The sequence below is a fragment of the Gymnogyps californianus genome, chromosome Z (assembly GCF_018139145.2).
Source record: "Gymnogyps californianus isolate 813 chromosome Z, ASM1813914v2, whole genome shotgun sequence".
Lineage (NCBI taxonomy): Eukaryota > Metazoa > Chordata > Aves > Accipitriformes > Cathartidae > Gymnogyps > Gymnogyps californianus.
Window position 1 is genome coordinate 31,435,547 of NC_059500.1, and position 13,758 is coordinate 31,449,304.

The window sequence follows — 13,758 nt, forward strand, 5'->3', positions numbered from 1 at the left end:
CTGAGGAGTATTTCTCTAAAGACCACCATGATAAAATTGAGAGAAAACAGAAAAAACCCACAACAATCTCCTTCTCCATCAATCTTTCTAAAATCATCTAACACTCCAGACTACATTTCATCCTAACTCATCATGCTTCTAGAAGTGACAGAAAATAAACTTTGTGTCAAGGACCCAAAGCCAAGAAACTCTTTGCTCTCCCAAGTTGCACAAGACCCCCTACAGAGTGAAAGTGCGTGGCTTGCTGTGTACATCTGAGTGCTGTGTTCAAAACTGACATTGTGCCATTGCTCACAACCCTTCAATCTCGATTGTTCAGCCAGTTTCCAAACCACCTTCTGCCTGTCGTGGTTTAGGCCCAGCTGGCAACAAAGCACCATGCGGCCGCTCGCTCACTCCTCCCTCCCGGTGGGATGGGGAGGAGAAAATACAACAAAAGGCTCGTGAATCGAGACAAGGACACGGAGGGATCACTCACCAATTGTGGTCACAGGCAAAACAGACTCGACTTGGGGAAAAAGAAATCAATTTAATTTGTTACCAATCAAATCAGAGTAGGATAATGAGAAAGAGAACCATATCTTAAAAACACACCTTCCCCCCACCCCTCCCTTCTTCCCGGGCTCAGCTTTGCTCCCAATTTTCTCTACCTCCTCCCTCCCCAGCGGCGCAGGGGGACGGGAATGGGGGTTGCGGTCAGTTCGTCACACACTGTTTCTGCCGCTCCTTCTTCTTCACGGGGAGGACTCCTCACACTCTTCCCCTGTTCCAGCATGGGGTCCCTCCCACGGGGGTCAGCCCTCCACGAGCTTCTCCAACGCGAGTCCTTTCCACAGACTGCAGTCCTCCACGAACTGCTCCAGCGTGGGCTTTCCCATGGAGTCACAGCCTTCTCCAGGCCCAGCCACCTGCTCCGGCGTGGAGTCCTCCACGGGCTGCAGAGGAATCTCTGCTCCGCCGTTAACCTCCCTGGGCTGCAGGGAGACAGCCTGCCATCTCACCACGGGCTGCAGGGGAATCTCTGCTCCAGCACACCTCCTCCCTCTTCTTCTTCACTGACCTCAGTGTCTGCATGGTTGTTCCTCTCACATCCCACTCCTCTCTCCGCTGCAGGTCTTTTTTCAGCAGTCTTTCCCCTTAAATATGCTATCACAGAGGTGCTGCCACTGTCGCTGATGGCCTCAGCCTTGGCCAGCGGCAGGTCCGACTTGGAGCCAGGGAAGCTTCTAGCAGCTTCTCACAGGAGCCACCCCTGTAGTCCCTCCCCCAATACCAAACCCCCACCACACAAACCCAACACACTGTTGATTTCCTAGTCCACACTTTATCAGATTGTCTATGAGGATGTTAGAGGAGACAATGTCAAAATCATTGTTAAAGTCAAGAAAAAACAACATCCACTGGTCTCCCCTCATCTATCACACCAGACATCTCATTGTAAAAGGCTATCATGTTGGTCAGGCATGATTTCCCCTTCATAAAGCCATGCTGATTACTCACAATCACCTTCTTGTCTTTAATGTGTTTGGAAGTGATTTCCAGGAGAATTTGCTCCATCGCCTTCCCATGGACAAAGAAGCAGCTGACCAGCCTGTAGTTTCCTGGACCTTCCTCCTTGCCTTTCCTGAAGACAGGAATGACATTTGCTTTCCTCCAGTCCTCATGGACCTCCCATGATCACCATGACCTTTCAAAGGTAATCGAGAGTGGCCTTGCAATGACATCATCCAGCTCCCTCAGCACTCATGGGTGCATCCCATCAGATCCCATGGACTTGCATATGTCCAGTTTAAATACTCCCTAACTTTATCATCCTTCACCAAGGGTAAGTCTTCCTTGCTCCAGATTTTCCCACTGGGCTCATGTATTTGTGACTGCTGAAAGCTGGTCTTACCAGTAGAGACCCAGACAAAGACGACATTGAGTACCCTGGCCTTTCCCCGTTCTTTGTGACCAAGTCCCCTGCCCCATTATGGGCCCCAACTAGGGCCTATATTTTCCCTAGCTGTCCTGCTGTTAACATACCTGTAGAAACCTTTCTTCTTGCCCTTCACATCTTTTGCCAGATTCAACTCCACATGGGCTTTGGCTTTCCTAAATGCAATCCTACATGCTTGGACAGTATCTCTGTTCCTCCTGTGTCACCTGCCACTGCTTCCACCTCCTGCATGCTTCCTTTTTATGGTGGAGTTTTTCCAGGAGCAACTTGATCATCCATGAAGGCCTTCAGCCATCTTTGCTTGGTTTCTTGCTTGTCAGGGTGAACCATTGCTGAGCTTAAAGGAGGCGATCCTTGAAAAGTGACCAGCTCTCCCAAAGCCCTCTTCCCCCCAAGGCCGTATCTAATAGGATTCTTCCAAGCAGTTCTCTGAACAGGCCAAAGTCAGCTCTCCTGAAGTCCAGGGTTGTGATCCTACTTTTTACTTCGACCCCTCCTTTCAGGATCATGAAGTCCAACATCTCGTGGTCACTACTGCCATGGTTGCCCCTGACCTTCATATCCCCAATCAGTTCTTCCTAGTTTATAAGTGAGAGATCCAGCAAAGTGCCTCTCCTTGTCTGCTCCTCAGTCACCTGTGTTAGGAAGTTGTTGTCAACGCACTCCAGAAACATCCTGGATTGCTTGTGCTCTGCTGTGTTGTCCCTCCAGCAGATATAGGGGTGGCTGAAGTTTTGCCTTGAGGACCAGGGCCTGCAAACACAAGGTTTCTTCCAGTTTTTTGAAAAAGGCCTAGCAGCCAGTCACCACAATGACACTCATCTTGGTGTGCCTGCTAATCCTGACCCACAAGCTCTGAGCTGGCTCATCACCCTTCCTTAGGCAAAGTTTCATGTGTGAAAATACTCACACATAAAGGGTGAGTAGCCATCCCTGTCTGTCGTATCTAAAAAGCCTGTATCCATTCATGGCAGGACTTCAGTTGTGAGCTATCCCATCACCTCACTTCAGCCCTGTTTTACCAATTATGTAGTCTCTCCTGTTCACATCATTGTGTACCCTTTGCTTGCCAGCCCTGTCCACCACTTCCTCATTTGATTGTTGGTCAGATCATTTCACGTATGTGCAATGTGGAAGAACAAACTGGCCAACTGTGTTTTCTATACAAAACAGTAGCAAAACACCTATGCAAAACATCTCAAGATCACTGTATGCAATGTGGCCCAGAGCTACAGCAAAGTCAAACCCAACACAGTGGTTACAACCTTCTGCAAAAGCAAAAGTACACAACCAGTCAAGCCCAGGAGTAAAAAGAGCTCCTCCAAAAGAAACTCATATGGCAGCAGGCTTACTTCAGTTCTGGAGGCTTGTGTTGCCTCCAACATCTCCTCTGGTGGTCTCTCTGACTTTTGTCTTAACTGCTCTTTCTCTTCTTCAGACTATGGATTTTTCTTGCCAGGCAGTGCCTACCTAGAGTAGCATCCTTTCAGACCCAAGGCAACATTGACTTGCAGTTCTGGGGCAAAAAGCTCAAAGGTGCAGCCATCAAAAGTACCAGGCATCTGCTGGGTTGCCAGCCCCCTCCCACATAGCCCTACAATGTGGCAGACACCATGATGGATAAAAGCTGCTGTCAGATACTCAGAACAATCTCCTAATGCAGCTGCCTAAGTTGCATTACTCAATCCTGTGATCTTTAATTCTACCCTTTTCCTGCTTGTCCTGACATCCAGCTCACTGGTACACAACACAAATGGCTCTGATGAGGCATGCCTATGACAATAATTTTAGAAGAGCAGTTCCTTCAGAACATACCAATGGGAGACATTTATGATGATCCGTATTACTGCAGAATGCAGTCATTCCGTAAAGACTGAGGTGCCAACACACTAGGCAACACATAGTCTTACAACACAAGACAGTTCCTGCCTGAAGACTTTATCATCTCTTCAAATAGATACATCAGGCAAGGACAGAGGGTCACATTTTTATCCTCCATTTTACTGATGAGGAGCTAAATTCATGCCTAAGGTCACAGGAAGTCCTTATCAGAAAGAGGAGCCACATCTCTGCTTCTGGGATTGCTGGGACATATCTGTCTAACAAGAATATACTCCTTGGTGAAGTAAGGTGAAAAATGCAGAACTTTAGGACTGTACCCCAAGTATAAGACCAGCTGCCCCATCCACATCCAAAAATTAAAAGTAATAATGTTTCCCATACATACCTCAAACTCCAGATAGTGGTCCTTCAGTTTGTAATCATCTACTTCCTTGCCTTTGAGCTTCTTGTCAGGAGGATAGGAGCGATGTTCGGCAAGCTCAGTGGAGATCTGCTTCAGCTTAGTTTCATGGGACTTCAGCTGTTCATCCTTCAGAAACACATTAGGCACTTAAGTGACAGAATCTAAAATATTCAATAAGCAAAGGAAAATAGAGAAATCCCTGTACAATAATACCATGTAGTTTCTTTTTCTTTCTCTCTTTCTTTCTCTCCTTCTTTCCTTTAACTGATTTTAATTAGATTGATACAGTCTGTTATCCAGAGTTCTGTCCCCAACAGCTCTCTCAAAGGCACCCAAGCACAGTGGCCAAGTTTGCAGAAAAACTCAGCAGCTAGCAGATGCCACCGGGAAGGATAGCAAACCTGTCATCCCTTGCCTTGCTGAGAGCAACGGAAGCAGCTTGCTGCAGAGCATTACTGACAACATGACACTTCTGCTCTAATACATTTTTTGGCAAATTAATTAAGGCTGTTGTGTATGCAGTCAGACCAAGGGCAGAATGAGACAGGCGAAGACCCTGTCTCAGGTCTTTGCAATGTAAAAGTAGTTCCTTCCAGGACAGAAAGGACATGGAGTCAGAGTCCTTCCTTCCATTTCTGCACTACCAAATGCTCTCTGGTCTGCAGTTTCCGTTTGTTCAGAACAATACAATGGATCCAGGAGAGGAAGGGCTGTCCGATCCCCAAAAGGTATCTCATTTTGCTGAACTGCTACCAGCTTTTATCCCACTGTGCAGTTGGAAAAAGTGAGGAGCTGCTACTCCCCCTTTCTAGGCAATTTCCTTTATCCTAATCCCAGGCCCACTCACTTCCTCCAGTCCATCTGTCAGCTAACAGTCCCTCAGCTCAGAAGGTTTCCAGCTCCTGCAGCATGGCCTTCTGGCCATTTCTAGGCTTGGATCTGAAATTATGTTTGAATTAGGTTAAGTCCAAAATATGGACACGATCATGCAGATCTCAGTGACTTAGCCAGAGTCGTAACAGCAGGTAGTGCCCAGCTCAGCTCCCGCCTATGTACCTAGCCTCAGAGGAGGGGACAGCTGCCTGTAGTTGTCCCCCAGTGGTGTGGCTGCACAGCTTGTAGCTTCAAGCCTAGCTCGGACATGCCTGCACTTCACTGTGAGTCACACCAGGGATGGAGCCTCTCAGCTCACTGAGCTGGAGCTGCGGAAAAGAGCAGAAAGGGGGAAAACTTCTACAGAGCATGATAGTTGAGCCCCAGCTAATCTCATGTTTCAACTCTTTTGCAAGAGAACTGAAGAAAGAAACGTGGGATAATTTGCCTCCGCCTATACATGGTAGAGCTCAAACCACTCGCTATTGGCTGCCAAAAATTCTTGTTGCTGTTAGTAACTACCCTGGATCTGCTTGCTCGCTCTATTAGTGCCCAATCACTCTTTACATTGTGCTGAATCCCTGGTCCCAGTGACATCCTGTTGCAGTGAGTTCTACAGCCTGATGACAGGAGGTCTTTGAGCAGCTATTAATTTGGCACTTGTAATTTCCAGGGCAGCAGCCCTTTGGAGCTTTTGTGTGTGCATGCACATTCTCAGAATAAAGGAAAAAAAAAACCCTAGTAGATCTTTTCTAGACTGGTTGTTCCTTTATATATAGCTTTGTCACATCCCTCTGGTTGGACTAACCAAGATCAGACACTGATCTGCTTTTGAAAGCAAACTTGGTACAGTGATCTTGCACAACCTGTCATGTCCAACCTCTCTCCCTCACCCATGTTAGGTTCTCACTGCGTCCTGACTTCTGCCTGACCAGGAACAGGCCCTTTGAACAAGTACTGTCCATCGTGATTCAGCCCACAAAATCCTAAACAGCAACCACAGGGATTTGACAATTCATATTTTTTTGTCTGCCAAATGAGAAGCAGCCTGCTGGCAGCTTTTCCCACTGACAGATAAAAGCAGACATGTTTGTGCTTGCCTTTGAATTTATCTGCTTTGAACACTTAACATTCTTCTGCCTTTAGCTAAAACAGCTTATCTTATTCCACTTTTCGTGTCTCCCCTTCCTCGAGACACAAACCACAGGGCTGTGTTCTATTTTTCTCCTTTCCAGATTAAATGGAAACAATGAGACTAGGAAACAATGTGCTAAATGGAACAATCATACAGAACAACAATGAGTAAAAAAGCTTTTTCTGGTGACTGGGGGTAAATTATTGAACCTCATACAGTATTTTAAAAAAGGTATGCATGAGCAAAAGGTAACACCACAAGGACGAGACAAGTTAGTATTATTCTGTGTAAGACATGTTTTAAACTGTAACCCAGAACCGAAGACGGAAAGTCGGTCACCACATTGTAAGAAGAAAGGCTACTGCCATGGAGAGAGAAAAAGCAGGGGCGACGTAAAAAACGCACCCCCTTAGAGAAATGCAGATTGAGAGAGTGGTTTCTAAGGAGTGTTGAGTGTTGCTAAGCTATGAAGATGGCAAAAAAATGCATTTAAGAAGCAATCCAGCATGGGCAGATGACTTTTAAAAGCTACCGGAGGTTGCTCGTAAAGTGTACACCTAGGATTGGGATCTGTTACCTCTGTCACTCTGTCAACCTGATCAACGCAATCAATATCATGTTCCTGCCAGTGCAGGAGGAATTGCAGACATGCATCACAGCTCCCAAAGTACACAGTGCTATGGGCGCAAGCATCAGACACAGCCAGTCTGAAACAAGCAGAAATAGGTGGGGTTTTGTGCAAGAAGTAGTAGAGCTGTGAAACTCCCTGCCACAGGATGTTGTGGAAGCTAAAAGCTTATGTGATCACAAGGGGAGACCAAAGACATTCATGTAAGAGACAGTTTATAAATATACATGAAACAAGAAATACCTGAGCTGGTAACGGTTGGAGTCTGGAAAAGTATTGTGGGAGAAATATAATTGATGCTTGCCTGATGCATCAGCTTTCACCTTTTATCACCCCAATAAGCCAAAGACCAGGATTATCTCCATTTCTTCTGAAATGAGTGGCAATAAACACTCAAATTCAAAAAAACACCGTCAGGCAGTATTTGAAATGTCCTCTGCAGAGCCATAACCGCAGGATGAAAATTCTATATCTGGTACCAGGAACACTGGTGATTGTTTCTTTTCTTCAAAACTATAAAACAAGTATTCAAGTCTGTTCCTTCTCTCCCCCCTCGTCAAATCTTGCATCACGAAATGAGCAGAGATCTACCATGCAAGCCTCCTTCTCCCAGGACTGCTAGTGGTGACAGCCACAAAATAATGCCAAGGACCACCATCCAGTCTCCACCCAGCCAGAGAAATTGCCATCACCTACCCTCTATATAAAAACAGCTCACCTGAGATAGCTTCGTTGTGGTGGCTGGCAGGAGAGGGCGACTGAACTTCTTCTGAGAGCCAATTGCTGCTGGAAATGGCGGTGCGGAGAAGACGGCAGCCACACAGTTAATCTTGTTGATCCAGGTCTGCATTTCTTCTTGGCTCCTGGGGAAGAAATACATATTAAGCACGTGTTGACTCAGCCTCCTCTACCTTTTTCCCACCCCTTCAATGGCATTTTAAAAGCAAGAATAACCAGAAGTGGACAAGTCTTAGAGTCTGCTCAGTCTTCTGGTCTATCTTTGCAAGCGGTTAGTGTTGTGTATCTCACTCACAGGCTGGATCGTGATTAGGTCCATAGCTCACCCTAGCACGAATCTTTTCCTAATCCAATCCAAATGACACAGGCAACAGAGCCAACCAATGCCCTGATTCAGACATATGTCCTGAGCACCACAGATCTCTAAGAGGTTTCACATGGATCTCAGTAGAAAAGGGCTCATGCACAAGACTGTTGTACAGGTTTTTAATGTTAGAAGCAAAATGCAGGTCATCTGTTCTGTCTGGATATCACAGCCTGAAGAACTTAATCAAATTATTCTTGTATTAAGTAGTAACTTTGTTTCTGACCAAAGCGTATCTTCTAGAAAGACATCTGGCTAGGACCTGATGACATCAGGAGACAGACAATCCAAGACTGCCTTTGGTCATTTGTTTCAATGATTAATCACCCTGACTGTTAAAAGTTTGTGCCTTGTTTCCAAATTGAATTTCCTGTGGCTTCAGCTTCCAGCTGCTGCATCTTGTTATGCCTTTCTCAGCTAGATTAAAAAGCCTCTTAAAACCTGATGTTTCTTTCTCGTGAACTACTTGTGCACTCTAATCAAATCACTGCTTAATCTTCTCCTGATCAAATAAACAGATTGAACCTCTTAAGGCTTTGCTTTAACCTGTCCAGGCATGAATTTACCCCTCCTTCAGCACTGCTTTCTTTCCTCAACGATTGGCACAAATCAGAAGAGAGCACTTACTGGGCTTGGAAAAGCAGGACCCTCCAATCTGCTGTTTTAAGCTTGAGGACATTGGGTTTCTTCTCATAGTCTGTTGCCTTGGATGCCAGCGCATGATGCACACTAACTGCATTCTTCAGATCTTCTTCCGACAAAGCCTTTTCTGGCTTATATTCATCCTGCAGGAGTTAACAGGGGAAAAATGGCATCTTACTTCTTCATGTGCTACTCCTTTTTCTTTAACCTAGGGAAAAACCTTGTTCCATAGTCACGAATAGTATTAAAGTATATGAACTGAATGCAACCTGACTTAATCACTTGCGGTTTCCACTACCTTTAACATATTTTCCTTTCTCTTCTTTCTCCTTTTTGATCTCTTTGCAAGGGAGAGAAGTAGTTCCACTACCTGCTTGTCAGGAAGAGGGGTAAACAGGAAGTATTTGACTATCACAACAGCTGTGGACTATTCGTCTTTGTTTCAGGAATCCTTCAGGGCCAGCTCCCCACCTCCACTGCTCAGCTGCTGGTTCCTGCTTAGGTTCTCAGCTTCCACTGCTTGATTTTTATTTTTCTCAAACAACTACCTTTGTATGTCCTCCTAGGCAGGCTCTCACACAGCCTCCTTATCAGTCTCCACAAAGCAAATATAGCAACCTCCTTTAAATCTCTCTGCTCAGGGTCTGCAAATGGCAAGGACAGCACCGTCCAGGTTTTTGACCCAACAACAGTACCACTCCTCACACCAAATGACAAAAGCAGGGAGTCAAACTCCTCTGTGTTGCAAGTGTCAGCCTGGGAGCAGTCTTTGATCTCCCAACAGAAACTGGATGAGGGCACAATCATGGTGTAGCTGCAAGTTCAGTTTAAAGCCCACCTGACTATAAATGGCTTGGGAAAGCCAGGAGCTTTTTCAAGGAAAAGTCACTTGCCAGCAATGCTGCATATGCAAAGTTTCTGAAGGAGAAGCCCAAGCAGTCTGCAATTGACTCCATTTCTCCCCCTTAGTACATCACAGAAATCAGTCTCATCTGAAACACCCACCAAGGGAGGGGGTGTGACGGCTGCAAAACAGAGGAATAATTGCCTGCAGGCATGATAACTATTGATCTCTCCACTTGAACACAAGAGTTACGAGATGGGGTTTAGCAGGCAGCAGAGTGCAGAATGCAGAGCATGTGCAGGGACAGGACTACCTTAAACACCAGAGAGGCACCCACCCCGGAGAAAAGCTGGTTAACGTGCATGAATTGGTTTACAGGGCTTATCTGGCAGCACACAGACCAGGGTTGCAGCCAGAGGCAACTACAACGCTGCTGAAGGCATCTGTGCTCTCTGTCAGGCTAGGTTTGGTCAGGGCTCTCCAGGATGAGTTTCAATGGATGGGGAGTCACCAGCTGTGGTGACCACCTCCCAGAAGGGAGGACAAAGTGTCCTGCTCCTCTGCCATGTCTCATCTTTCCTCACAGAGATCCAGCTAGTGCAGGCCCAGAACTTGCTGCTGCTCAGACACTTCACCAGAGGAGATGCAGCTAACCAGCAATACTGTCGCAGTACCACCTCCACTTGGGGCCAGACAAGGGCACAAGGCACTACAGATCTGGCAGGACTAGTAGAAAGGCAGAGCACTGCTGCACAGATGACCAAAGTGCAGCCTTCAACCTAAACATCTGTGACACAGGGGTTTTCAAGGTCTGGTAGTGAGCAAAGCTAAATGTCCTTCCTCTCTTATAGCTTGAGTCCCAGAAAGCTTTGGAGGGATCTCCACATCATGATGGACTTTGCCTACTCCTGCTTAGGGCACTCTCTAAACCTTGTTCAAGGAAGATTTGGGAAAGTCCCTAGACAAAGGACAAGAACTGGAGGAGGCTGTCCAACATCTGGCCCAGCCCCATCTTGAAGATGGAGAAAGCAAGCCCCCAGGTCAAGCCCCTTCCTTCACAGGTTCAAAAGCTGATTTATTTGGTGGTAGTTTTGGGGGAAATGACTGGCTCCACTGTCCAGGGAGACTGGGAAAACTTCAAGGCCAGGAAGTGAACTTGGACAGGCCTCAGGAACATGATATTCTGGCTTTCCTGAAGTTACTGCCTAGAGACAGTGTCAGCTATCGCCTTGCCTGCTGCCTCCCAGCTTCCTCTGTGAGATGCATCCAACATCGACAACCTGCTCTGGTGTCTAAACCTGTTCCAAAAGAACTCCACATTTGGGCAGTCCCCGAAGCAGCCCTGGCTGAGAACCCCTCCTTACCGACAGAGCGTGTTTACGATAATCCTTGCTAATCCCACCAGATCAGCTGGCTGCAATCTACCTTGACAGCTGCGGCTCTGCCAGCTTCTCCAAAGGCACTGATCAGCATACCGGAAATGTCTCCATGTAGTTGGCCAGCCTCAGAGAAAGCTGGAATAATGTGAATGTGCTGTCAAAATTCCTCCTCTAAGGCCTCCAACTCTTTTCAACTGGCAGGGAATGCTAGGGGAGCAGGAACATCCGTATCTCCTATGCCGGCAAGGACAGCACATGCTCTGATGTGCTGGTGTCAGTGTGAAGGTTGAGCTGAAATGGAAGGCAGCACACTAAAGTTAGATCAAGACAGTGGTAAGAAATATCTGAGGAGCTAGAAAGGAACTGTGACCTCTCTATCAACTGAAGGCTGATGTGAGTGCTGCACACAACGCAATGACATGCTGAATTCATCTTTCTTAGACTCCTGGAGAATGACTTTCCCACATCCTGCTGACCTGGAGTCAGCGTGTTTCTAAATCCGTTTTTGATAGACCAGAAAATGGCATTTGGCTTTTTATCAGTCAATGTACCGTGGGTGGATATCTCCGCTCAGTTGCATGTGACGGCTGCAAAATTCTCTTTCAGAAAGTCTCATCACCGAACACTTTACATCATTCTGGCCTTTCTCTCTTTTTTTTATATTTTAATAGAGGAAACACATTTGAGAAAAGTTATATAAAAATACCTGAAAGCCCGCAAGATTATGAAGTGCCACATGAAAGAGTGAAGATGTTGCAAATCTCACAGAAGACTCCAAACAAAACACGAAGGTCCAGGTCCTGCACTGCTTGCCCAGAAGCAATTTCTAGCAAGGAAGCGAGGTCAGCCTTATGTCCTCTCCTTATAAACCTCTCTTCTGTATGCACATCACATCCCATGTCAGTCTAGTGAACAGACATTCTGTCAAGCTCCTACTTTGCAATTTCCTCTTGCTACAAACAGAGGGCAGGAAATTAACCTTGGCCTGAGGATGCCCAGAGACCGGGCCAACATCCCAAACATGTCAAACCTCTCATTTTATATAATACTGTGCAGTCATGTTTAGTTGGGTAATTGTGAACGCTTCCACTGAGCCCCTCTGGTGGCCTCCGTGCTCACTAATTCAGAAACCATCTCTCTTAAATCACTCATTTAAAAATAAAACAATATGCAGCACAGGAATTAGCACTGGAACAGTTCCAATGGAAAAAAAATAATAAAATGTGGGCACCAAGACAAGACTGCCCAGATAAACTCCCCAGTAAATCTCAAGTGACAACCATTTACAAACCACTCTCATACATGGACTTTGACAGCAAAACAAGGAGAACTGGACTGGTATGCAAACAGAATGACAGCAGAATTGCAATCACACTGCCCACTGGGGGAATCACAGCTGCTACAAACAATTAATATTTATATTACAGTAGTGTCTTGAGGGAACAGCTGAGTTACAGATAAACACAGAAGGCAATAGTGCAGAGGTTTGTACATGTGTTTGTGTGTATACAGCACCTGTAACAGTGAGATTTCTCTCTCCCCTGCTTGAATAGCACTCAGTGCAATGAAACCATCATCACAGCTGTTACCTCCACAGATATATAGATGACATAGAGATAATGAGAGAAAGAGGGAAAATGTGTGTGTGAATGCACCCTGCCCTATAGTACTCCATAATCAGGAGAGAAGGCAAACAGAGGCAAGGAAATCCTTTGCCTATGACTACTGCCAGAGCTATGCATTTCTACAAAGAAACCAAGCTGTTCTAAAATGCTCCTGAACTTTCTGAAATTAGGATAATTTCAGTCTCCTGGTATATTGCAAAAGGAAACAACAGCTCAGCAACTTTTACTATAACAGCTTGGTCTAGCTGTGTATTTTAAAACCCTGGCACCCTCAACTGCTGCGATACCACGTCCCTAACAGAGCAAAGTTTATTTCGGGGCTGAAGCAAAGCCCTGTTGGACCTTCTGGAGCTGAAGAGAAATCAGAGGATGTTTCACAGCTGCAGCATGAGGGACTGTGGCTGAGCTGGGGCTGGAGGTCCCCTGGGGAGGCTCACAGCTGCCCCATCACTCTGGGAATGAGTGACTTCCCAGTCAGTGACAGTGGCCCCTCTGTCAACCTTTACTGCACTAAAGTAAAAGCCTTGCTTGTCACTGTGCTACAGTAAGATGGCTTCAGTGCAAGCGTCTTCAGGACCAAGTGGGAGAGTGCAGCTTTGTGGAGTAACCACCCTGTAATCCCTGAATTCAAGTGCTGTGACAAGTGCAAGACACACAAATAACAAGCAAATAAGAACAAGAACTCCAGCAATGCATTGCATTCTGCAAAGATGCAGTCAGATGTGAAATTACTCTCTTGCTCTCCAAAGGATGGAGGTGAGAGTGGGGAGAGCACCATTCTGTAGAAAATTTGCATGCTACATCAGAATCTCTACATTTTGTCAAACAGAAAGCATTTTAAACTAATATGCCACTGATACTCATAAAAGTATTTAATTAAGACTCTAAAATAGACAGCATCTCCATTTCTTCCCCTTGAAAGCTTATGAATCCCCCCTCAAAGATCAAATAAGAAAGTAATTAAAGTGTTGTGGACAAGGAGCTTTCTTACTTCTCAGGGAACCACACAGTCTTTTCAGGTGAACACTAAAGATGACTTATTTCAGAAATCAAAGCACGTGACTCCATTTCACCCAGGAAAGGGCAAGTACAAACCTCCCATGAAGGCCACTTTAGTAAAATCTGAACCTGCTGCCAGCAAGAGGACCAGACGGAAGGCTCAGCTGCGATTCAGCAGACTTAGTTCTAGTCTCTTGCACCGGCTTTGAGCATGTCACATCCAACTTTCAGCCCAAATCTTCCATCCTGACTGCAGATTGTTTTGTCTGTTTCAGGATTTCAGCCCTCTGAAAAAGGTACTGCACCCAAAGCATCCACCTTGTAAGCCTCATGCTGGAAGAATTTGA

The 13,758-nt window shown here is 46.0% G+C and overlaps 1 protein-coding gene across 1 annotated transcript in view; it reads right to left on the minus strand.

Moving 5' to 3' along the window:
- PSD3 (pleckstrin and Sec7 domain containing 3) overlaps positions 1–13,758 on the minus strand; it is an 82,905-nt gene that overhangs the window by 3,678 nt on the left and 65,469 nt on the right. The window contains exons 12-14 of the mRNA XM_050913039.1: positions 8,550–8,707; positions 7,539–7,683; positions 4,167–4,310 (exon numbers count right to left, since the gene is read on the minus strand). Coding sequence (XP_050768996.1) covers positions 4,167–4,310; positions 7,539–7,683; positions 8,550–8,707 — 447 coding nt within the window. The remainder of the gene's footprint in view (positions 1–4,166; positions 4,311–7,538; positions 7,684–8,549; positions 8,708–13,758) is intronic.